Below are 27,465 nucleotides of genomic sequence, written 5' to 3' on the forward strand. Positions count from 1 at the left end.
GACGGACAACAAAGTGATTATCCTATACTTATAAGGGTTCCGTTTTTTTCTTTCGAGGTACGGGACACTGAAAACGAATATTACTTAAGCTCTTGTGAGATCATCATCCCAGCCTATATACGTCCCACTGCTGGGCACAGGCCTCCTCTCAGAACAAGAGGGCTTGGGCCATAGTTCCCACGCGGGCCCAGTGCGGATCGGGAACTTCACACGCACCATTGAGTTGCTTCGCAGGTTTGTTGCACGTTTCCTCGCGATGTTTTCCTTCACCGCAAAGCTCGTGGTAAATTTCAAATGTAATTCCGCACATGAATTTCGAAAAACTCAGAGGTGCGAGCCGGGGTTTGAACCCACGACCCTCTGTTTGAGAGGCGATAGGTCAAACCACTAGGCCACCACGGCTCTTGTGAGATATCCTACTAATATTACAAATGTGAAAGTTTGTGAAGATGTTTGGAGGTTTGGATGTTTGTTACACAATCACGTCTAAACCGCTGAATCGATTTAGATGAAATTCGGTATACAGAATAGTTTGAGTCCCGGAGAGGGACATAGGATAGCAGACGGAGTTGCGGGCACCAGCTAGTATTTGAATAAGTTACAAAAATTAAACGTTGAAACGCGATTATAAATCAGAAAGTCCGACTAGATTCGATATTTTCGGAAGATCTTTTTCATACTTAGATAGTTGAGTGCATTCATAACGGTCCTCCCCATTGCTTCCGAGCGAGGGCAACGAAATATGTACTTAAGCTAGTTTATTCCATTTATCATCATCATCATCATCCCAGCCTATATACGTCCCACTGCTGGGCACAGGCCTCCTCTTAGAACAAGAGGGCTTGGGCCAAAGTTCCCACGCGGGCCCAGTGCGGATTGGGAACTTCACACACACCATTGAATTGCTTCGCAGACCCATTCCATTTATGTTCAAATACAATAATTACTTTTTTCAAAAAATATTAGTATGTTTTGCTTAGTCAGCCTAGTAAACGCAAAGACGAAAAAAAAGATGGCGGGGCTACCTTTTCTCGTTATATTTGATTTCTAACTTTTTTATTTAGAGATTTTATCCCTATCCCATGAGAATATCCTATCCTTTGTCCAGATCCTCCCTAATCCAGATTATAAACTAACTTTTTGCCAGATTTCATCCAAATCCGTCTAGCCGTTTCAACGTGAAGAAGTACAAACATACTCACTCACTCACAAACTCACTCACTCACTCACTCACTCACAAACTTTCACATTTATAATATTATAGTAGGATAAAACTCGCCAAGTGCGGTAGGGTTCGAGCACTGAGAGTTCAGTACAAAAAAAAGCTAGAAAAGATTTAGTTTGTGCTTCATTACGAGTATTTCTATAACTAACAAAATTGATACCTTTTGTGAATGACAGATTTTCGGATTTTTGGTTTTAGCTTTGTTCTTTCTTCTCACAATTTATATATTTTTCAAATTCCTAATGGTTATTTTTTTATTAGCATTATGTATGCAAGTGATCTAGGTTTTCGAAAGGCTGGCAGGGAGCTGCGGTGGTCCAATTGGTTGTATACTTGGCCTGCATAGCAAGGAGATGCGGGTTTGAATCCCGTTCGGCACACCTGAAAATATGTTTTTTTTAATCTAAGACTACCAAATCATAATCTTTAGTACCCATCCACGTTTTAAACGTTACAGTTTGGCGAGTAACACGAAATGTAATGCATGTTTAATTTTTTTAAGTTAAATAAATTAAAAAAAAAAACGATATACGAAAGTATACTTTTAAAAGGCTGTACTTTTGATTGGGTGAATTTGTGATCTTAAATATTCAGACGCATGTTCAATTAGACTTATCAAACTTGATAGTGTGGTCACCTGACGGTCAAATAGGCCCTGCGTCTTCTGATTTGTGGTCGCCACTCAAACCTTTCTCTCCTAACGTTTATAATGTTCTTCGAGCAAGGTGACGAGCTCATTGTGACTTTATCCAACCATTATTCTTCGGGCTATGACGACGACATTTTCGTATTTCAGATTCTATCGCGGAAAGAGATTTCCAGTAATCTAGCTCACTTTATGAGTCGTTCTATGACAGTTCTATTCAAAAAGTTACTATTTAAATACCAATGTATAATTATTATCACTGTTTCGCAAAATGTCCAAACGTTAAAATTTTCAATAAAATGAATACGAAAGTATAATTTTATCAAAGAGCACTCAACTCAATTAGTCAAATATTAATATTTTATCATCTACAATATTTACGCAACTCAGTTGGTTCATATTTTAATAAATGAACAGTCGAGTAGCGACTGGGGCATAAATACGGTAGTTATGTAATAAATTTGACGGAAAAATGAAATAAATATATTCCCAGGTGGCCACGTGATTCTATGAGGATTGAGGATATGATTTTTTTATACGTTAATATAGAGATAACAGCGTAATTATTATTATTATACGTTGCACTGTTATTGTAATAAACAGCCAACATGCTGATCCTGCTAACAAAATGGACAAAACTTTTAAATTCAAACTCGTTTTTTTATTGCCAGTTAAAAAACATCTAAACAAAGACACACTGGCCGCAAACAAGATAACGAGCGTTCCCATTTCAAAGAGTCCTAATTTAAAAATCGAACAGCAAAGGTCCAATCGATACCCAACTCCTTTACCCGGATTGAATAACGAAACTTCGATAATTAAATGAATTTCGCTTTTGTTTTGTTTATTTTATCTAGAGCGATCTTCATTAGTGTATAATGTTGTTTCACCGCTAGGGATTATCCGATGGTGTTTTGCTTTATTTCGTGTTCATTGTTGTTTGGAATTGCAGTAACCAGTTTGTTGGTATCTATTTAAAGCACTCTCAGATAATAATTAATGTTTGAATACTTTACGAACCGTACATGCGGAGGGCGGATGTACAGGATTTCGATTTAACGGTTATTTGGCGGGTGCTTGACGTACACACTAAAGCTGAATAAATTGCATGATGTTTTGCGTAATAGCTTTAGACTAATCGACTCCTTCTTTTTGGTAATGTCGAAATACGCAAATTTGCTGGGTTGTTTATTCGCGGCCCCATCACGCGTAAACGGTTGGACGAAATTTTGCACTTGGGTACTTTGACCTAGAAATGAAAGAAAATTTTCAACGATAGAGATCACGAGTAGACTAGACTGTAATGGAAAATATCTCGCGCGCTTTTCGCTTTCAATCTGGACGATCTTGTCACAATAATAAGTTCGCTTTTGTACAATCTCAATGGTTGTCAATGGTATTTTCTTCCTTTATTTTTATACAATAAATTGTGATGTAAGTTTATATTTTAATTATTAATTTTTATTGTGTACCTACCCTTACATCATGTTCATGTTCCGTCCGATGCAAACAACAACTGTACAGATAGTTCAACTCAGTTGTGCGCGCGGCCCTATGTGTGCGTGCGCTTGTAAATATTATTATTCATCATCATCATCCCAGCCTATATACGTCCCACTGCTACAGGCCTCCTCTAAAACAAGAGGGCTTGGGCCAGTACGCGGGCCCAGTGCGATTGGGAACTTCGCACGCACCATTGAATCGCTTCGCAGGTTGTGCAGGTTTCCTCACGATGTTTTCCGCAAAGCTCGTGTAAATTCAAATGTAATTCCGCACATGAATTCCGAAAGAGGTGCGAGCCGGGTTCGACCCAGACTGCTTGAGAGGCGATAGGTCCTAGCCACCACGGCTTATATATTATTATTATTATTGTACAATACTTCCGTGAAGTCGCCAAGCGGTCACAGCGGAAGACCAGCGTTGGCCCTACATGGCCAACACTATGCTGAGCTGGGACCGCTTGGCGATTTCGCAAATACATAATACTTGTTTTTATGTTATGCTATTATATATTTTTAGGGTTCCGGAGCCAAAATGGCAAAAACGGAACCCTTATAGTTTCGCCATGTCTGTCTGTCTGTCTGTCCGTCCGCGGCTTTGCTCAAGGACTATCAATGCTAGAAAGCTGTAATTTTGCACTAATATGCATGTAAACTATGCCGACAAAATGGCAGAATAAAAATTTCAAAAAAATATTTTTTTAGTGTACCTCCCATAGACGTAAAGTGGGGGCGTTTTTTTTTTCTCATCCAACCTTGTAGTGTGGGGTATCGTTGGATAGGTATTTTAAAATCATTAGGGGGTTGCTAAAACGATTTTTCGATTCAGTGATTTTTTTGCAAAATATTCAACTTTTAAGTACAAATTTTCATTAAAATCGAGCGTCCCCCCTTCTGAAATCTAAACCGGTGGGTGGAAAAATTTGAAAAAATTCAGAAGTAAGTAAGTACCTATATAAAACTTGCATGGAAAACTATAACGGCTAAGTTTGCTTGAGAATTATTAGTACTTTAAGAGTAAATAGCAGCCAAAGTATAGAATATACCTAAACTTTGAATATTCCGTACTAAATACGAAATCCTTAGAAAAATATTACTTAATTTTTTCGTAATGGCTACGGAACCCTATTTCGGGCGTGTCCGACACGCTCTTGGCCGGTTTTTTATTTTTAAGTTGCGAGGAGCGAGATTAGTGCTTCATATGTTGCGGTCCCGCTGACGCTAATTATTAATTAATACGAGACTAAGAGGGACGGTACGATACGAACTTCGGTTTTCGAATTTCGTGGTGTTTAAATATTTTTTTTTATGTATTTTTATTATGTTCTATCTACTTTGCAAGGAGCGAATAAATATTTATATTTCTATTTCAATAAGATAAACAAATAAGTACTTAAGATTACACGTTGCAAAAACAATCAAAGAGCGATGGAAACTCACGCAAGCATTTTTTCAACTGGCAACTTGATAACTCGCTAACTAATAAAATTAGGAGCACAACACCTGTCAATCGTGTAATGTAATTACCAGACAGCCATTAGTTAATTTGCGGTAGTGCGTCCGAGTCCCGGGACCGGGAGATTTCCCGGGATGCCCGTTTACCGGGGCCGGGCGGTAAATGCTGTTTTTACGACGCCCGTGCCTTGCTTGCTCTTGGTCTGATTGAAAAGTTGTGTATTTTTAAAATGAAGATAGAAATGTTTGGCGTAGTCCAGGCGTCAAGTAGACTAGTTTATGTTATTTGGGTGCGGTTAACGTGTCATGTGTAATTGTCGACCGGAATCAATGGCAATGATTGACGCGGAGGGTCCTAACCCTCATTTAATTTAGACTTCCCTAAAAGAAGTTTCAGAATGGGGTCGACTTAATTTAGTCCGTTTTAACCCCACAAAGACACAGGTTTGCGTGTTTACCGCAAAAAGTCTGCGTTTGTAGTATCACCTCTTTTCGAAAGCACATCCCTAGCTACCACAGCCAGTATTGGTCCTTGGTATTCAGTCAGTCCTTGGTATTGACATCTCGAGTGAAGTCCAGTTCGGCGGCCATTTAGAGGGTAAGGCTAAATTTGCCTCAAAGAAGCTCGGCGTGCTCAATAGATCGAGACAGTATTTCACTTCAGCCCACCGCCTTCAGCTTTATAAGGCGCAGGTTCACCCACATATGGAATACTGCTCTCATCTGTGGGCAGGGGCTCATACAATGGAGAGCGACTCGAATAGTCGGCTTGTAACGAGTTTCTGATCGACTTGACTCTGGCGCTGCGTAGAGATGTAGCTTCACTGTGCATCCTCTATCGCATGTACAACGGGGAGTGGTCCGAGGAGTTATTCGGGTTGATCCCTGCCGCATCCTTTCGCCAAAATCTGCGAGAATCTTCCATGTTCTCCAATACCTTTGAGGAACAGACCATACTGTAATCTTTTCCATGCTTGAGGTGGTGAGCTGCACGGAGCTCTCGTGAAGCTGTCTCATGCAGAGAGGGAATGATTTTACAGACAGAGAGTCTAAGATTTAATAGGGACAACAGATTTGGTATCCTATAGTCAGTGCCAGGCTGTTTGTGCAAGCCTTTCAACAAGCTGACCAGGCGCTCATCTTGTTCTATTTCAGAGAGATGCTGGGCAGCAATGGCCAGCTATGCATAAGTGTTTTTTATATTGAGCAGACAAAACTGAAATAAAATCTTTGTGTGGAATATAAGCATAACCACTTTTAGATATGCTTTTCTTGCTCTGATAAGTCTACAACTTGTAAGAATTTGACTTTGTAGTACTTTAAAGTTCAATGTTTTGATGTGGAGTTGTTCTCTTAAATAAGTGATGATGCTATTTTTTTCTTCATCAGAAATATTGGTGGGATAGATTGTTCAATTGAAAATTTATCAACTGTGTCACCTCTCATGATGATGAATCTCATTTTGAACAGAAACAGATTCCCTGGCGATGTAACAGTCGTAATTCAGTCTGCAAGTATGTAATTAGGATGAAATGAGCAATATTCTTGCGTCTAGCTTGTAGATCAGCCTGTGGGAGCCACAAAAGTTCTTTCACACAGTCTTAATAATATTTCTAGGTTTTAAGATCATTTAGATACGTACTGGTCCACTGCTCTGAATAATTCTAAACATTAAGGTAGTGGCTTAGTTAAATTCGAAAAGATTAGTCTCTTAAAGCAAGCGAATTTTGTAACGATACTTTCAACCTGCACTTTATACATTGGAGATAATGGGGGTACGTTTCCAAGGACTCCGGTTTTTGGAGCCTTTACAGACTTTCAATTTTATTTGACATCCATGCGTTTAGTTTCGAAATCAGGCTTACTTCACTCATATCACAATACTCTTACGATATTCTTATTACGCTCGCTTCACGTTTACGCAACGACTTTAGAATGAATTACAGTCGGTCGGTTTTTATAAGTTGGTTAAATAACAATTGGTTGACTTCGGAATTAATTGGCGGTGATGTTTTCGCAACTATTTTTGACAGTCTTGCATTTGCGTGACTGACAGTGACAGAACGAGTGATGCTAGCTAGGAATACTGCAACGACAGACCCTTAATCTTTTAAGTATTTTTTTACTAGTCATTACTAATACTGGGTAATGTGTTTTATTTGTACTTTTAATAATTTCGAAAGTATGTCAAATTGTATTTTTATGAAGATAAATTTAGTATTATTATTTACTAATCAATTTGGAATGCTTATGTAAATGATTACAATGTATACTTTAAATATTATAAAAGCGAAGTTCCGGACAATTTATTCCTTGTTACGTTTTTGCGATAAAATAAGATACTCAGGGCGGGGTCAGGTTTGTCCAGTGTTAGTTTGCGACCGGTCGCCAACTGGATCGGGTCTGCCCCTATATTAATTGCCTGTCCGGCGGTTAACTTGGCGAATGGTCTGGGGTGGAGCTCACAGTTGCAATGACATCCCCGGCAAGACTGTTGGACTCCTTCCCGTGGTTGCCGCCCGTTAACTGCCTGATTCTGCCGTAGGAAGCAGGTAGAACCAAAACAAACAGTCGCATCCTGGAACATCAGCTACCCTCCCATCCCATTTATCCCGTACAACCAGCTGCAGGCGATGACGTGGCCTGTCGCCGCGGGCTTCATATCCGAAATAATAGGATATGAAGTGGTAGAATGCCACCTGCGTGTTTGTGCCGTGCGCGGGGACCCGTACGGATGGAGAACGAGATCCTGGTAGGTTGAGCTTGACGGGGGTCGTCGCCCTCAGAAGGCAACACGCCACTTTGGCTCGGGATTCATCTCACACGGGCGGTCGGGACCTAGCCAGTCACGATCAATCGGCTGTCGTATCCAGTAGACTGGATGCGGGCGAGGGTTCTGGGGTGCGGAGGTCGGTAGTCGGCGAGGCACAAACCCAATGCAGTCCACAACAAGCTGCTGCGGGGAGGCAACGTGCGGACTCATCTGGCAGCCCACTTTGGAACCCTATATCCTGCTGGTAGCCCTGGTGGGTCAAACCATCCCCAGTTGAGGGCTCCGTGGAGGGTGGGGAGCCAGCGGGACGAAGAACAACCGAGGATTCATGGACTCCAAAAGTTGTTGTACGAAGAGTAGGGAGGCCGGACCCGTAGGGGATGAGGCAAAAAAAGACTGTGGAAAGGTGCGACGTGTCCCTGTCACTGACAGAGACGCGGGAGCCGGACCCAGTTCTAAAAAGGGACCCGTTGGGTTCACTAAGGCGCGTGGCACTGGTGTCAAGGCGCATCGAACGAAGGGCGAAAAGTGCGGTGGCGCTGCTCCCCCAAAAGGTACAGCCCGACCTCTTCCCGAAGGGTCGAAGAGAGGGCGCACAGTTCCCCCTGCAAAGGGTCGACCTGTGTCGTTGCCGGTAAGGGGAAACGCGTAACTGCGCCTAGTAGCAGGAAGGCGGTGGCCCCACCACAACCAAATCCGGTTCAGCCGAATCCGGCCTCTGGGGAGGGAGCGCAAACACCTACGGGTACGAGCGCGCCTTCCTACGAGGGTTGGACGAAGATGAGCAGGAGGAGGAAGAGGAGGGCGAAGGAAATCCTGAGAGCGTTGGGACCCCTGGAAGACAGCTCGTCTGAAGGTGGAACCCCGGCAGCGCCCACAGGAAATCCTGCACCGCAAAAAAGGCCACTGGCGACAACTGGCGGACCTTCTCAATCTGCTAGAGACTCCAAAAGGACGAAGGTGGCGGAGTCGTATGCGGAGATTTTGGCGGGTGAGAGGGCTGCCATTGTCCCGGTGGACTTTCCGGCCGAACGAGTCCTGATGGGGCATGTCGGGGCCATACAGGAGGCTGTGATCACACGCCTGCTGGATGCCCCCGACCCGCTTCCACAGTTGACCTTCGGCAACATCGTGGGAGGGGCACTGCATGTTGGCTGCAATAACGCAGAGTCCTTTGCATGGCTCAGCTCAGCAATTGGGGAGGGTGAAATTGCTGGGATGAGCCTGAAAGTCGTGTACGCCAGGGATCTTCCGAAGCCGGTCAAAATGGCATGGAAGACGAAGATCGTTGGAGTACAGGACAGCAGGACGCTGCTGCGGCTGCTGCAGCGCTTCAACCCGAGGCTGCATACGGAGCAGTGGAAAGTGGTTGACACCATAGTGGCGGAAGCCAGCGCCCGGCGCATCATATTGATGGACCGGGAGTCGGCTGAAGTCATTAAGGAAGCCGGCTACTGTCTACACTCTGGGATCGACGTCAGCTCCTTCAAGCTTCTGGATGACGCGGAGAAGACGCTTGGAGGGGGTGGCGACGATCAGAGTACTGCTCGCGGCAAAGCCAAAGCTAACCCTGGGATAGCTGGTGCTGCTGCCGATGGTGTTGAGGTGAACCCTGAGCACGCCAAGGAAGCTCCCGGTGATGCCAAAGTGGCTCCCGGTGACACCGAGGCTAGTTCTGGTGTAGCCGAGATACACTCGGTTGGTGCCCAGGCGGTCCCAGGCGAAGCTGAGGTGGGGGCGGCGGTGGTGATGGAGGTAGAGGATGTGGGGTCGGACAGTGGGGCTGACGGGGTGCGTGGGGTCGGGGGATCTTCTGTGACCTCGTCTCAGATTTCCCTGGCTGATCTGCGCGCTCTGTCAGAGCTATATCTGGACGGACCCACATCCCCTGCATCTCAAGAGGAGCCGCAGGAAAGGGCTGCTGACCTCAGCATGCCCAAGAAAAATTAAGAGGCCCAACATGGATGGTCTAAGGTGCGTACAAATTAATTTACAACACAATAAGGCTGCTACTGCAATTTTAGCAAAACAGTTAAAAAGTGAGCAATTCGATATCGCCTTGATACAAGAACCTTATGTATATAAAGGAGAAATAAGAGGCTTAGGCGGAACGGGAGGCATATTATTTCACTCCTGTTCCGAAAATAACGATATGAGGACGTGCATATATGTCAGAAACGGCATCAATGCCATGCCCTTGAATGCTTTCTGTTCCAGGGATCTTACAACCATCAAGATCCTAGGGAGGGGGAAGGTAAGGCCCTTATTTTCTCATCTGCCTACCTTCCCTATGAAGCGACGGACCCGATCACACCACTACTCCGGAGTCTTGTCGAGAACAGCAGCAAGGCGAACACCGGCCTAATTATTGGCTGTGACGCTAATGCTCACCATGTCATCTGGGGGAGCTCGGACGTCAACAAAAGAGGAGAGAAGTTACTGGATTTTCTGGTGAGCTCTTCTTTACAAATTATGAATAAAGGCAATGACCCAACATTTGTTAACGCAAAAAGAGGTGAGGTTATTGATGTGACGTTGGCTACTAACAATATATGTAGGAACATTACGAAATGGCATGTATCCAATGAAACAACTTTATCGGATCACAGGTATATATGCTTTAGGTACAGAATTAACGAACCAATAAAAACTGTGCTTAAAAGGAACCCTAGGAACACGGACTGGTTGTCTTTTAAGAAAGATCTAAAAGTGGAACTAGGTGACCCTAAAGGTAAGCTCAATTCTATAATAGACATCGAGTTTGAAGCGGACAACATAGTCCGAGCCATCAATAATGCTTGGACTAATAACTGCCCGGAAAAAAAGACTGGGGCAAAGAAAGTCCCATGGTGGAACCCTGATATCGCGAGACTCAGGAAAGAAACCAGGGCGATCTTCAATGATGCAAAGGCTTCAAAAAACTTTGAGACCTATGCAAAAAAGCTCACAGAATACAATAAAGCTGTGAGAAAAGCAAAAAGAAAAGCATGGAAAGACCACTGCGACCAAATAGGTTCAATACCAGAAGGAATGAGGCTCACGAAGGCTCTAGCTACAACCAGATCGGTCCCATTAACTACCATAAAGGGGAAAGATGGGAACGTGACGGAGACAGGCATAGAGACACTAAAAATAATGTATGAGACACATTTCCCAGGCTCTATTATACATCAGAGCAGAACCGATAGTAACTCAATCAGTGCTGCTGAACAAGTGGGCACTACCACAAGGCACAATTGGGATACTGCCAAAAAAGTAGTAGATCACGATAAGTTAAAGTGGGCTTTGTCCACCTTTCGCCCTTATAAAACACCAGGACCAGATGGTGTTTATCCAGTTCTACTACAAGAAGGAGCTAATGTACTTATACCACATCTTAGTAGATTGTACAGAGCATGCCTAGCCTTCGGACACGTACCGCGTGTGTGGAGACAAGTTAAGGTAATCTACCTTCCAAAACCTGGTAAGGCAGATTATAATGATGCCAAATCATATAGGCCAATAAGCCTGTCATCATTCTTCCTGAAAACATTGGAAAAATTGGTTGACAGATACATAAGGGACGGACCGCTAAAACGGCATCCACTGCATAAAATGCAATGCGCCTACCAACCGGGGAAGTCGACAGAATCAGCGATACACCTGGTAGTAAGCAAAGCGGAACAGGCAATAGAGAATAAAGAGCTCTGCCTGGCTGCGTTTCTGGACGTGGAAGGAGCATTTGATCGTACAACGTATCATGCCATCAAAACTGCTGCGGATAGACATGGCATTGAACCCACTATCTGCAGATGGATGGAAAGAATGCTCAACAGCAGACTGATAACTTCAACCTTGCTAGGAGAAGAATTATCAGCCACAGCCACAAAAGGATGCCCTCAAGGAGGGGTTTTATCGCCCACGCTATGGAGCTTGGTGATAAACTCGCTACTAGAGGATCTCAACACAGGCCCAGTACAAACAGTGGGTTATGCAGATGACCTAGTAATACTTGTCAATGGGAAATTCCCAAACACAGTATCGGGAATCATGAACGTAGCTCTAAACAAAGTAGAGAGGTGGTGCAAAGAATATCACCTCTCCATAAATCCGAGCAAAACGGTGGTAATACCATTTACCAGAAAAAGGGACCTAAAAAGCATACAGACTTTAAGAATGTATGACAGGGAACTAAGACTTTCCAATGAAGTAAAATATCTTGGAATAATCCTTGATAAAGGACTTAACTGGAAAAAACAGGTGGAATACACAGTGACCAAAGCGACGAGAGTTTTTGGCATGTGTAGATCCGCATATGGAAAAACATGGGGACTGAACCCAAAAGTACTGAGATGGATCTACACCATAATGGTGAGACCCATCATACTGTATGGGTGCCTCGCCTGGTGGCCTAGGGCACAACTAAGCACATGTAGGAATCTACTGGCAAAAATCCAGAGAATGGCCTGCATGGCTATCACAGGGGCGTTCAAAACAACGCCGACAGCAGCAATGGAAGTCTTACTGGACTTACCACCACTGCATATTGCTATAGAATCCGAAGCGCGGAAGTCGTTGCACAGAATGAAAATGTACGGCCTGTGGAACGATTCCGCTCCAAGGACAAAGCACACTAAAATGGAACAAAACGAATACCTTGATAGTATAATGGCGATGGGTTGCGACAAAATGCAACCAAAGTACATATTCCGAAGGAACTTCAAGGTTCATGTTCCCACAAGGGCTGAATGGGCAGAAGGACTGACACTGCCGGAAGGCAGTGAAAATTCATGGTACACGGATGGATCTAAAATGAAATCCGGTACAGGAGCCGGCATTCATGCCAAGGACTTTAACAGTAGCGTAAGCATGGGAAATTATGCAACTGTCTTTCAAGCAGAGACGTATGCAATTATCGCCTGTGCACAGGAGAATATAGATAGGAAGGTAAGGAAAAAACCATCTATATACTCAGTGACAGTCAAGCAGCCCTAAAGGCGCTCACATCGCCAAAGGTTGACTCAAGACTGATCTATAATGGAGTACAAGCACTAAACAAGCTTGGCAGACGCAATAGAGTGAGACTGGTTTGGATCCCAGGACACAAAGGCTTCATCGGAAATGAAAAAGCAGATGAGCTAGCAAGGGAAGGGTCAATGAACAAAAACATAGGGCCCGAGCCGTATGTGGGACTCTCACAGGGAACCATGAAGAATGCCATAAACGACCACACCAAACTTAAACACCAACAAGAGTGGAAAACACTGGAAGGTCTAAAGCATTCAAAACGATTCATCGAAAATGTCAGCACAAGCTGGACTAAAAAACTCTGGACACTCAGTAGGAAACAACTCCGACATATCGTCGGGGCATTCACAGGTCACTTCAATACTAAACACATACTAGTAAAGATGGGACTACAGGACAATGAAGTCTGTAGAATATGTGGCGAGGAAGACGAAACAATGGAACACATTATGTGTGAATGTGACGCCCTCGCCAGATCAAGAATGAGACTCTTTGGCGACGGATACCCCGCACCAGGAGACTTTAAGGCACTACCGCTACGTCAAATCATCCAATTTATGGACGAGGTGATAAAGGCAATAGAGTAAGTGCGAAGGAGGGGTAATTACACAAAAGATCCCTACGGGTCGAAGTGTATCCGCAAGGACCCCTAACGATAAGATAAGATAAGATAAGATAAGTTACTCATCCATTCGTTTCGTAATGAAATTTACTATGGAAATTATTGAAACTGGAGTCTTTATGCCCGAAAATTGTACTTCCGCAGGATTGTGATAACGAATTCTCACACGAATTTCGTGGACAAAAGTTAGAACTTTTGGAAACAGAAGGGATTGGATACGATTCATTTTCAATAAATAAAACACAGTTTTGCGGGAAATTTCTATCATTGGCAACACTCAATTCACCATAAACGAGTTGATAAGTGAAATATTTTGCATAAGGCTTACGGTACAGTGTTCATACAAGCACTTTTTGACTAATTATGTATTTTTATAATATTAAGTAGAACTTAAATTTTTTAAAAATACGGTATTAAAAAGTATTGAGAATTAATATTATTCATAAACACTTTTTTAAAATTTGCGTTTGTTTTTGTTGTAATCCACGTCATGCTCGAAAATATTTATTTTCAAAAGAAAAAACTATATTCCCGACAGTTTAGATGTAGATTGAAACGGAAGAGAGGATTCTGGCGGGAACTCTTAAACGAAGCGCGCGCTCTGAGTTTTATTTAAGTTGTTTGCGATCTATCTTGATTTTATCAGCTGAAAAGTTATGAAAATGTTCAAAAACATTTCTAAAACATGATGTTGACGAAGGAGGAGGCGATAGCCCTCCAGTTATTAAGGCCAGGAAAAGGGCATCAGTGCCCGAGGAGAATGGAGAAGGCTCCAACGAGAATGATTTGCATTTACCCTATCTTAAGCCTAATTATAAAAGGTTGTATCCCGAAAATTCGTAAATGTCGAATTTAAAGTGTTTCATTGAGAGCAAGGACAATAAGGAAAAGCTAGGTAACAAAAGTCCAATTTACTTGAACCATATTTTTGCTGCGGAGGTGAAAGGTGTGGTGGCCATTCGCAGAATAAATGCGAATAAAATAACAGCGATCTTCAAGCAGTATAATACGGCGAACAACTTTTAAACAATACCAAATTCATGGAAAAATATAACATGAAAGCTTATATCCCGCTGCGCAAATAGAACGAACGGGCATAATACGGTATGTACCACAAAACATTTCCAATAAGGAGTTGTACAGTAAACTGTCTTCCAGCTTCGACATCGTCGCGGTACGGCGCTTTACTAAAAAAGTCGGTCAGAATAGGGTACCTCTACAGACAGTGAGTATTACATTCCTGTCAAATACATTGCCAGATAGTGTGCAATACGATCTGTTTTCCTACAGAGATTTGACTATGTCCCACCCTTACAGCAGTGCTATCGCTGCTTCAAATTTAACCACTCTGCAAAAGTATGCAATGGAAGCAGCGATGCAGCTGCTGTTCAGGTGAACACTCGTACAAAGATTGTGACAAACCAACTGAGCTCTGCTGTATAAATTGTGGTGGAGCTCACTTAGCTATTTCTAAAATGTGCCCCATTAAATGAGAAAAATCCAAGAAAAGAAAACCAAAATCACTTATGCAAGTGTTACAGACTCTAAAAGGGATGAATTTCCTCCATTGATCAAAAACTATCTCGAAACAACCACAAGACACTACAATAAACAACAATTCCAAAAACCTGGCATCCACAAGCTCTCCCTCAAAAACAGTTGACTTAAAAAATCTTTTAATGACCAATAACGATTTGACAATGACTATTGTGCGCACTCTAATAGCGATTGCTAACAAAGCAGACGATTCTCCAGTTACGACGAAATCTATCAAAGATTTACTTTTCAAAAACCTGCCTTAATTAATGGATCTAGCTACAACTTCACAACTTCGTATCGCTCAGTTTAATATTCAAGTCTTCATAATAAAAAACCCTTACTAATAAATTTTTTACACAAAAATAAAATAGATATATGTCTTCTTAACGAAACCTGGTTTTCAGATACCCGTATCACCAACATTCCAAATTACAATTTACATTTTCGCAATGCTGATAATGGTCATGGCGGTGTCGCTATTTTAATAAGCCATCATTTAAGTACAAGCCTCTACAAACTACTTTTTTACGAAGATATTCAATCTATAGCAATATCAATCTCTACAGAAAGTGGTGACCTTACCATTTTATGCGTATACTGCTCCAACAGACAGAAATATAAGAATAGATTAGATTACGTAGCATAATAAATAATTTACCTAAACCAATCTTTGTATCAGGAGATTTTAACGCACATCATTTGCCTTTGGCTGCGTATCTACAAAAGGTCGCGGTCAACAATTATTCGATTTTAATCGACGATTTAAATTTGTGTATCCTTAATGATGGTAACTTTACTACAATAAATTATCCTAATTGCACCCCTCTGCAATAGACATTCAGTTTCACAAGTCCGAATATAGCACCACTTTGCGCGTGGTCTGTAAGCGATGACAACATGGGTAGCTACCATTTTCCTACTATAACAAATATTATAATGTCCGTTGATAAATATCAAATTAATGCCCCAATGGAAAAGTTTCTATACAATAAAACTGACTGGAAAAGTACTGTGAACTTTCTAAAGAATATTTTAAAGATATAGTGTTAGATGCTCAAATCCACTCAAGACTTATGACCAATTCTGTCGCAGCTAACTCTCTAAAACTAAATTGCATTCCTAAATTTACTAAAACTTCTAACTTTAGAAAGTAAGCTCCTGCACCTTGGTGGAACAGTAAATGCGAGCAAAGTGTCATTGATTCATATGAAGCATTAAAATTCTATAGAAACAATCCTAGTGTCTTTACATTAAGAGCGCGCAAACATTTTGTCCCAACTCGTCACTGGCGCGATCTCCTTCCCGCGGCCCGTGTTTCGCCCGCACACTACAAAGGTTTGCTGTGTGCGTACGATGCGAGCGTTGCCGAAACATTAAACACATCTTGATCGTTGTACATTTTTCGTCGTAGTAAAATTAAGAAAAAAAATTGTTGCGATATAAATATTTTTATTCCTTAACATAATAATTTATTTTATTACTTACAAGCTTTTTACTTATCTTGCCCTGTTAGTACGTTAGTTATTAGTAGGTATGGATAAATTTTGGAAGCTAAACTTGACTAAATATGCGTTTTCAGATTAAGTTAAATTTTACATACGTGTGTAAATCAAATGACAATGCAGTATATTATTATGATTTATGAAGCCTGATCTGATGATGGAGCTGGAAGGTGCCGTAGGAACTCTGTAATAAATCTATATAACCACATCGACTTTGGGCTCGTTTGATTCGTCTTGACAAGTACTTTGGCCCTAGATGGCAACAACGTATAAAAATTACAGTCAGTAAAAAAAGCTGGCAATAAAAATTTAATTTTTCAGTGCGCGCAAAATATTTAGTTTCAATGTTTCTTACGCATATGATGGTATACTGTGTGAGGGCACGTAATAATTAGTAAATAAATGAATATTTCATCATCATTGCTCATAATTATTTTCATCTAATATCTTTAAACGAGCAATTCCGAAATCCCCGATATATATATATATATATATATATATATATATATATATATATATTTCGGCGATAATGTGTACGTGTATATAAATATTGTATGAAATTTTACATAATTAGGCCTTAAAACACTCGTGTGATGCTATAACGATATTCACTTCGCTGGTATCGTTAACCCACACTATGGTTTCAAGACCCCTCTTTATGTAACAATTGCATAAAATACTATTAGTAGATTGTACACTACGGGGATAAAGCACTTTATTATGTCACGGGTACGGTATTGAATCCTGAGCGTAACGAAGGACTCCAGATTTAACTCCCGAGCGCAGCGAGGGTGTCGTGCGTTAACTCCCGAGCGAAGCGAGGGTTTTAAGATGGAGTCCTTAGATCAGATGGAGTCGACTTCTCTGGGAGTAGATTATTAACAATGCGTAAGGCGTCTAATTTAATGGACTACGGAGTCCAATGACATTTTAGTAACAGGAATTTCATTAGCTATCGTACATGTTCGGAGACAGTCTATCAAAACTGAGTAGTATCCTGGAATGTTTAATAAACATTAATCTTCATTTTATATGATTTCACTTGGTACGTACCTAATAAAATACTGTGCAAATTAGACAAAAGTATTATTACTGAATAAAATTGTGGCAAAATCTAATTTTTTTAAAGTTGAAAATGCGTCATACATTTTACATATTGGGACTTATAGAAATCTCATGATTAGGTATATTCGACATTTCAGCCTGTTCTATTTTCCGTCTGAAAATAAATGCAATCTTAAAATCAAGAAAGTAATGTTATCATAAATCCGAATTGGATTAAATTTAACACAAAAACGTATGTATTATTGATCCTGAATGTACAGTAATGGGAATTAGTATTGATAAATAACCTTTTAATGGTAGTATAGTACCTGATAAAAAAATGTTATCTTAAAACCAAAAACAGTAATTTTACAGTAACTTTAATTCCGATTTGGAGTGAATTTAACAAAAAAATATATTTATGGAACTAGATTTCTATCTTGGATTTACAGTAATGGTAATTAATAATGATGAATAACCTTTTCTAAGCAGCTCATACTGTGTTAACAGTACTGTGTTTTTTCATCCCAAATGATTTTCGTTTATTGCCCATATCTAAGAATATAAGACTTTTACTGTACAACAAGATTTTATTTACTTTTATATCATACTCACTATCATACTAACAAACATACTAACAGGGCAAGTTAAATAAAAGCTTTAATAACTTTAAGTTACATTTAATTTTTTTAATACAATATTTTTTTGCTGACTGTACCTTTTTGTCCCTGGTTACCACCTAGGACTCGTCAAGACAAATCTAATGAGCCCAAACTCGATGGGGTTATGTCGTTTTATTACAGAGTTCTTGTGGTTACCTTCCAGCTCCATCATCAGATCAGCTTCATGTCATAATAATAATATTACATTGTCATTTTATTCACACATGCACGCAAAGTTTCATCTCAATCAAAAATCGGGAAGTGGGTCAAATTTAGTTAATACTTACACACTACATACTAACATACATACTAATATGGCAAGTTAAATAAATGCTTGTGAAATGTAAAATGCATCTACCCGTATTAGTTTGAGTGAAAATTGCGAAAATTTAAAACATTTAATTTTAACATGTAAAATTACTTATCAAGTATCAAGCAATTGCGGACACGCTATAACTATCGGGTGTTTGCAGTAAAGGTTGATAACCTTGCGGAGAGCGCAGAGCGATACGTCCGTTCCTTGGGAGAGCCCGGCGCTTTCTGAGTCGTAACTATTAACGCGCGCGGTTATATAATCGATTTAGGACCCAAGTTTAGAAAATTGTCAAAATTAAATGAGCTATTATTAAGCGCTGAAAAAATATTACAGACTAAACATTTCCTGTAGATTTATAATAAAATTGTTTTATTGGCAAATACATCACAACAAATGAGATAAAAAATGATGAAGTAGACCGATTTAGACCTTTTGAAGAATGGTATTTGAATAATAATAACTAATATTTTGATACATATGATGACCCTATGTCTTAAAAGACTATATTTCCTATTATAAAATACTAAAGTTACACTGTTTGTGGTGGGTTATAATGGAAATATTTCACATGAAAGACAGCTCTGACGCGTATTTTTGTAAAACCTCACTAACAAAATGGTTTGGCAAAAAAAAACACTGACGGAAATAAATGGAAATCACCGCTATACATCAGAGTAAGAGTTTATCTATATGTTACATTAGTTTTTCCTTAAAAACGTAAGCATTTAGACATTAATAAGGCATTTGAAAAACCTCAAAATCGCTGAATTCTCAATTGCCGCTTGCAAGCTCTTAAATTACAAAAAATTTATTGCTTTTAATAAAAAAGGACATAGCTGCAGAAAAGAATACTGGTTAGGCTTTTGCCAGCCACACCCCATTTCTGTAATAATATTATCTAAATTTGGAAAGATAATTAAACTGTTAATAAATATCTATATATATAATATATTTATTTATATATATACATTTGACAATATTATGCCACTTGGATGAAGAATGAGCACAGACCTTCTTTAACACCAAGCTTTTCTTCCGTTTCCCTTAGCTTTTTCTCAAATCTGTGAATATCACCAACATTCATGTGGTAACTCGGTGAGTAGCCTGTTAACCAGAACAAAATTAAGAATAATAATTGCATAACACAGTTGGTTAATAGGGCAATTGATTCAGTACCTTCTTTCCTTTTATGACTGCTCCTTCATGTAAGATGATAGTGACAATTTCAAGGTCTGGCCTGACAATCAGTTCATCCACTTCCCCTTGGAAAGCATTGAATAAACAAACTCATTCCATGACACATAGCGCACCAGCTAAAAACATAATTACAAATACAAACAATTTATTAAGCAATCATTTCTGAAAAAATATGACCCATAATATTTTTCTAAAGATGTAAGATTACTAATTAGGTATGATTAGAGCATTTGTAACACTCATATAAAAAAAGTAGAAATCCAAACAAATTGTATAAAATGTTGCCTGATTAATGTACTTAATACCTCATTTTGGGTATTATCTCCAGGTACTAAAAGAGAACTGAGTATAACAAGAATGCTGGTTGTGAACATCCAGAACGCTGCCTTTACCAGCAGTGATGGAACATTTATTTCTTCATCTTGTTTTTTTCTTGTCTTTATCCTGAAATATGTATTTGTATTACGATAAACTATCAAAAAATAAATTAGGTACAACATTGTAAGTTAGAGATATTTTACTTTTAAAATAAATTAAATAAATAGAACATAACAAAGAACTCAAACATAACCAATAGCAGTGCTCTATGATGGGATCCCACATATTAAATGACAGCTTTTAAGTTGGCTGAAAAAAACTAGAACTTTTAGAGATACTCGATCCTTCAAAATGCAAGGCTCACACATCTACCTGCACTACTAAATGTAACAAACATTTTAATATCATTGGAACTTTACTAATAACAGTTGGAAGGAATAATTTCAGTACCTTGTCTTTATCTTCGTTTTTATTTGAATTACTTTGAGTTGTATGCAGCCCTCTGGTGAAACACCTTGAACTGTTGAATATTGAGTTCAGACCCGGTAAGTTTGATCTCTGTAGTAGAGAGCATGCTGCCTTAATCTCTGCTTGGAGCTGTCTTTGATGCTACAACAAGGAATTTATGTATGTACCTATGTTTGTATATACCCTTTAATAAAAGGTTTAGTTTAGACCACAAAAAGAGATATCATCGAGTTAACCACCCACACATTCATTAATTAAAACAAACAAATCTGCCCCGTAATTCACAAGAAAAATATTATGAAACTGTTATGAAATTTTACTTACTGGATGTTTTGATTTGCTACTTAGTTGGCGTAGGACCGACACAGACTTACAAAGATTTACGAAGTTATTGTGATAGCTTTTGGTAACCTGCTTTTCGATTATCACTTTGCGGAAATCTATGTGAACTTTTGATTGAATTTTTGCTGAAGATAGCGGCAGTCGCTTAATTGACAACATCTCGAGCAATTACTTGAAAACACACAATTCAAAAATAAAACACGAAACACGTATAAAATTTAAATATGTTTCACTTATGGCTATTTATTTTAACATTTTTATCATTTCACTCAGTTTCAGTGCAGTAAAATCACAAATCTACGAAACTACGTCTACGGAAAGAAGGCTGCAGTAGTACAGTACAGTCAATGTCCTGTCAGCTGAGCTGTCATCTGTCATTCTTGTTTTTTTTTTTCTCAGAAAGGTAAAGCAGGTGTAATCCATACAACATTTTATGCATACTGGGAGTACTGGGCCCGTTTGGCTAAAAATAATCTGTGTCCAACAAATTAATAACACTACGATAACACCTTTTTAGGGTTCGTACCCAAAGGGTAGGTACCTACGGAACCCTATTATTGAGACTCCCCTGTCTGTCTGTCTGTCTGGCCGTCTATCTGTCACAGGGCTTCCCTTTTAAGCCGTAAAAGTTAGACACTTGAAATTTTCACTGATTTGTATTCCTGTGGCCGCTATAACAACAAATACTAAAAATAAAATAAGGTTAAAAATTAAAGGGGGTCGTCATACAAGAGCCGTGCTTTTTTTTAACTTTTTTTGGTTGCTAGACGATGTTAGCCGTTGCTAAGCGACCAAGGTTGTCACCTAGTAACGGCCCTATGCCCTTTCAGTTTGCGATTTTAATGATTGAATGAATGAGCTAATAACGTCATTGTTTATGGACAAGAGGCCGACCAACCTACATACTTCCAACACAAACATTTAGGAAAAACGAACGAGTAAAAATTATGTACTTAATACCTAGTTCATTAAATGTGTTTGAGCTAGAGCCTAGAAATCTGACCATATTTGTTGAGAATCTATGAAGGGATTTTCCGAAATTTTTAAAAGATAAGGAATAAAAGGGATTCACACTTTTGTTTTAATGTGTCTCTATCTACGAATTTTATAAGTATTACATACAAGAGCGTACAAGCAATTTGGTATGTAAGTAGGTAAGGTACTTTACTTAGATGAATGATTGGTCTCGCGCGCTCGCTCGACTAGATACCGCCGGCGTACTTGTCAAATGCGGCAACAAATAGTAAGTACGCCGAATTCGGCGTACCCGAGCCCGAGGCGACTCAGTCACAGATTACAAGAATAGTAGCTAGCTAGACTCAGTCGCGTTGCAAGCTATGCGTAAGGTGCATGTACCGAATTTTTTGTTAAATTTTGGTCATAAACCGAAGTAAAATGACAGTTTTCGCAGTGAAACTGTTTAAAAAAATACTACAAGAAATAAGAAGGATACTGGGATCACATACCATCCGTAAATATCGTATAATTTCGAAATTACAAAATAAAATAACACGAACCCTAAACGCCATTCTGTGTTGCCGCGTACACAAGAATCAAATTCCCCGTGGTTGAGATTTTAATAAATTGAATTATATTGTTATCATCATTAAATGATGATAAATTTTCATAACTTATTTTATTTAAGTATCTAACGTAATTATTATATATACATAACCTAGTTCTATATTATTTAATGTTTATCTTTGTGATATATACACAGAAGGTGTATAAATTGTTACCCGACACTATTAAATTAAGGGGTGAATCTGAATGTGTCTTAAAATTAAAAAAAGTATCTAACGTAATTATTATATACATAACCTAGTTCTATATTATTTAATGTTTATCTTTGTGATATATACACTGAAGGTGTATAAATTATTACCCGACACTATTTAATTAAGGGGTGAATGTGTCTTAAAATTAAAAATGTTTTTCGTATTCCCATTCAAAAAGCCCAATCAGCTTTACTTAGGTATTAAAGGAAACGAAAAAAAAAATTTTTGTTTCGTATTTCTACCCATTTTCCTGAAATGTAACTTTTTACCCGACTGCCCGAAGGAGGGTTTATGTTTTTTAAGCGTATGTATGTAAGTATGTATGTATCCATGTATGTATGTATATTTTGTAAACAATTTTTTAATTTTTAGTCTTAATTAACCTAAACATTATATTAGGTTTATATTAAAAGTGAGGCCTGATCATTGATATACCTAGGTACATCATACCTACCATTTTTTTTAAAGAAGAAACCTACGCCTAACCTATACACAAACATATTAATACATTCATTCTTAATTACTTCTTAATTTCCAAGTATTTCCCAAGATACATTTTGTAACCAGTAACTTAATAGACCACAGAATAATTTATTTTCCCAATAATTCGGGTAACAGTGGAGCAGCTGGCAACACAATTCGTCACGCACACTAGCATCCTTGCAAATTGTCTTACACCGTTCTTACGCACACTACAATATTGAGTTGCCGCATTCACGAACCTTTTGTTTTTAGGTAGCGCGGTATCTAGTCGAGCGAGCGCGCGAGACCAATCATTCATCTAAGGTACTTTACTTACAAGAGCTAAAAATAGTTTTCTGGATTTCCCAGAATTCCCGAGGAGAAAGAATAAAGAGGAAATCTAGAAACTGAGTGTTGCACGGCTCTATGATGCACTCTTATCTAACTATGATTGTATTGTAGGTACGTAATAAAAAGTATTTGACTGACTTATTCACTTGGCGATTTTTAACAACTGCAATATTATTATGTTCCTTGGCCCTCTCAGCCATTGTTATTTTCGTCTGTGCTAAGCATAGCTGAGAGGGTCAAGGAACTTAACTATTGCAGCTGTTAAAAATCTCCAAGTGAACAAGTCAGCTATATTCGGATATTTATTGGTCATTTATTATATATATTCGGACATTTATTGGTCCGTAAACTTGCACTAGTACGAGTAAGAGTACCATGGTTGTAGGCTCATGAATAATAAAAGTTGAGCCATGTATTTCCTACCTATCGTCAGTATTGAGAGTAGATACTTTGCTTCCAGGTAGTATTAAAATTTTCCACTCTCTTGGGCGGTTTCAGGCTAGCATTTTTTCTGTGAGTATACTGTCGTCTTTGGTATACGCGCTAAGACGCGCGCTAAATTAAACTATACGCGCCTGTACGCGCTCATTTCTGCATGTTTTAACGCTTGATGGGAACAAAACCACACCAATACGCGCTTACACACGTAGTTATGATACAGGTAGGTGTAACTCATGCGAAAATAAAACGCTAGTCTAAACAAGCAAAAAAGCAAGCAAGCAAGCTCAAAAGTACCTATATCCGTATGCACAAATTTTCATTTTGATTGTTTATTTATTGTTATATTATGAAAAAGCAGTCCTCGAAGTCCCCTAACATTAGTGTTTTTTATCAGTTAACCGTGAAGTTGCGAAGTAGCGGGGCACCCTCCCAACATATTTGTTGGCAAGCCGCCACTGCCGAGGCGTCGCGGCGTCTGCACGGCTACTGTCCCACGTAACGTAACTCCGGCAGATTGCGTAAATTAATTGTACCGGTTGATGAGTGATTTGAATTTTCTGTTTACGTTTCCGCTTACGTTTTTCAACCGACGAAAAAAGGAGGCTCACAAGTCGACGCACTTAATTTATGTCTAATTAGGCGGTAAACAAATAAATTTGTATCGATTTATGATAATTATTGTTTTGTAATTTGTTATATTCGCAGGTGGAGTTAAAGATTTTTACTCAAGATCAAAATGCATTGACGGTAGTCATTCATTAATTAGCAGGTTTAAGTACTGATTACTTTTCGAAAGACTTTCGTCATAATTAGTTACATTAGACAACTGTTTTGCGTAGCTAAATACCTACTTAGAGCAGTCTTCCTTCACTCAAAAGAAAATTATCAGAAATAGAGAGTGTAAAGTGGGAACTCGTTGGTTGTCAATCGGGGTTAATTTTTTTGATATTCATAAGTGCTTGCTATAGCCTAAATTGAATAAAGATATTTTGACTTTGACTTTGATAATTATGTACTTTCGAACATGCATTAATACATTTTATTGGGCAATTGGCAAGACCGAATAGAACAGCAAAAATTTTATCTATCCCCAAGTAGGTATAAGACGCTGCCTTTGACGAAAGTATGAATGTCATACCTACATATTTTCATTGCCTCGGTTCAATGCCAAGGACCGTTGATGAAGCCTCCAAGAAGCCTTTATTTAATGCGGCAAGAAAATGAAAATGACTTGTCGGGTATCAGCGCGGTTTACCCTTTGATCAATTTCACTCAGGTAAGTAATTGAAAAGATGTGTTATTGTTGCTTGTCAGTTAGGGTTCCGTGCTCCAAATACGGGATCATAATCGTTATAGTTTACGAATATTTTAAGTGTCTATCCACACATTCTTTCAACTCGGGTTCTTGCATAGAGCAACGATGAGCTGAGTGTACCTAATAGTTGGCGCTTGTTTCGTGGTTTGATCCCGGAAATCTGTTATTATTATTCCCTTAATGGCGGCCTTGGGCACCCGGAAATCTGCGTTAAAGTTAAATGTGAACAGTGTTTTAATGAACGTCAATTGAAGTAACCTAAATGATGGAGTTCTGAAGTAACACAATGACATATAAAAAAAAAAACAATTACTTAATAACCTATTCCTATTTTGAAGTTGATTACTAATATACAGTATTTAAAGTCTGCCAATACGGAATCGGCTTAAACATTATAATAAAAAAACTTTTCATAGCTCATGCTCGTAAAGTTGGTATTTATGCTGGATTTAGGCGACATAATAGTACATTACTGTAGAGGACGGCAATCCACGTTCTGGCCGAGGCTTGTATAGTGCTTTTCTCAAACATGACATGAAATAAAATAAAAAACAAGAAATCAAGTTGGCGGGACGCTAGTCTGGTCGTTCTGTTGCGTGCGCGCGTGTCGCGCTGGCTGCTGGCGCGGCGGCTGCGGAGCGGGTGCTGCTGGGCGTGCGCCGTGTCGCAGGGCGCGTGTTGAAACAAAAGACAATCGCATTGCCGACCAGCGGCCTGCAAAGTTGTATGAAATCTCTTTGCAGGCCAGGCGCGATACTTCTCAGCCTATTATTTGTAACACAACAAAAAATACTTTTTATGCTCTAAGTAGTGAATAAAGTAAAATCTTCGTCTAAGACCGGTGTCAACATACAGCCACAAACAATTTTTTTTCTATATCAAATTTTTTTCAAATGTTTTTTTAGTAATTTTTATTTTATGTAAAACTAAAAATCAATGAAACTAAAAAAATATAATTATAAAGCAATGCGTGACAAATAAGTATGTGAACAATTGTTTCCACTGTTGCTATTTAATTTCCACTCAATCGAATTGAAATGCAAAGAGCAAAACTCGAGCATTAAACCCATTTTCCCCTCGACGTGTTTATCCATGGCTATATGAACGTCTTGGCTAAAATGGCTCGTTTTATGCTCTCGTTGTAGAGTCTACTATTATCTCCAAGTAATAAGAGCGGAAAAGACTTCGATTGGCTTGGCTTTAATAGGCCAGCCAAGCCCCGCCGGTGTACGTGGGAAGATCTTTAGGGTTAGATCCTACATCAATTCTAAGATACCTATATACTTACGAGAAAAAATCGACATATTAGGTTTGTACTTATTCGTTTCTCTCAGAAAATAAACAATAAGTAAGTATTAGGTACTCGTATGCAACCTACCATGCAACGTATAAAGGAGACTAGAGAACGAAAGATAACAAAAAATAAAATTTACCAATGACTATGCTGTCCGTGGCTGTCCCATTTTGTCTCATTAAAAAAATATTTCACTAATCGCATTAATGGACTACGACACATTTACTCGTAAGAGCTATGCACAAGGCGTTTATTAGGTATACGGGTAAGTAAACAACGCGTAGGTGGCGCGCGTTAAGCGCGAAAAAAAATCTACGGCGCTATACTTAACCCTACATTAGCAAAAGGCACAATACGGTGCCGCATATTCTCGATAAGCTAGGAAAAAAAGACTCAATCTCGTTTGTAAAGCATTAAATCAGTGCGTAAAAATACGAAAATGGTACCGGCAACATAAATTGTGTCCAAGTTGGGTTCGGTTCGCGCTTAGGTGTCAAAAAAGCGGCAACTTGAAAAATATTTGCTTTATAGGTACACGAAACTCTCAAAGTATTAGCGCGAAACGGACACGCTAGTAAATAGGTAGGTATTCATTATTTTTACGAAGCTAAATAGGGGGTGCATGATGAAAATGATCAATGATTAAAATTGACAGTGCAATCAGAGGTTAACGACTTTTGACTATTATTACGACTAAATGTTAATAGACACAATCACGTGCACATGACATAGCAATTTTCTTGTCTCACACTAGAGCACAGTGCAGGTTATTTCATTGTATGGGGTCGGAAAAGTCGAACAGTCTTGGCTGCTACTTTTTTTGCTGACTGCGCTTTTTTTTGGTATATTTATTAGAATTAGGAACCTACATTTAATAAATCTGCATTTGTAGGTACCTAGGTACTTATTTATCGAATATCAAATCTATCTGACAGCTGGATTTGAGAAGGATTTTACTTGCATTAGGTATACGTTAATTAAAAACAAACAAATAAACATCGTAACTTTATATACCTACGTTAACAAAATAATGAGCGGTTTTTTTTTCACAAGTAAAAGGCCATAGTAAGCTTTAAATGTTACTTTGCTCATAAGTTACGAAAAAAATATTCATCGACGCGCGAGCCTGAGATCGAACCATGATCTGCTTGAGCGCAGTGCGTGTCGTGATCGATTTGGCGGACAATAATCTGAAACCGAGGGCGTTTG

General features: G+C 39.2%; 1 protein-coding gene, 1 long non-coding RNA gene and 1 pseudogene across 2 annotated transcripts; 1 reads left to right on the top strand and 2 right to left on the bottom strand.

Moving 5' to 3' along the window:
- Window positions 1–5,660: 5,660 nt before the first annotated feature.
- On the bottom strand, window positions 5,661–7,402 carry LOC141428754 (DNA primase large subunit-like; annotated as a pseudogene).
- Window positions 7,403–8,216: 814 nt separating this feature from the next.
- On the top strand, window positions 8,217–9,849 carry LOC141429280 (uncharacterized). Its single transcript, XM_074089570.1, has 2 exons — window positions 8,217–9,572; window positions 9,816–9,849. The coding sequence occupies exon 1, from the start codon at window positions 8,379–8,381 to the stop codon at window positions 9,546–9,548; it is 1,170 nt and encodes a 389-aa protein (XP_073945671.1). The 5' UTR covers window positions 8,217–8,378; the 3' UTR covers window positions 9,549–9,572; window positions 9,816–9,849.
- A 9,470-nt stretch (window positions 9,850–19,319) lies between these two features.
- Window positions 19,320–20,953, bottom strand: LOC141428734 (uncharacterized). Its single transcript, XR_012451459.1, has 5 exons — window positions 20,598–20,953; window positions 20,256–20,414; window positions 19,793–19,931; window positions 19,467–19,603; window positions 19,320–19,394 (listed from the first exon to the last, which is right to left on the bottom strand). It is a non-coding gene; the product is annotated as an uncharacterized lncRNA (long non-coding RNA).
- Between the last annotated feature and the right edge of the window lie 6,512 nt (window positions 20,954–27,465).

Source organism: Choristoneura fumiferana, chromosome 6 (assembly GCF_025370935.1).
Source record: "Choristoneura fumiferana chromosome 6, NRCan_CFum_1, whole genome shotgun sequence".
Lineage (NCBI taxonomy): Eukaryota > Metazoa > Arthropoda > Insecta > Lepidoptera > Tortricidae > Choristoneura > Choristoneura fumiferana.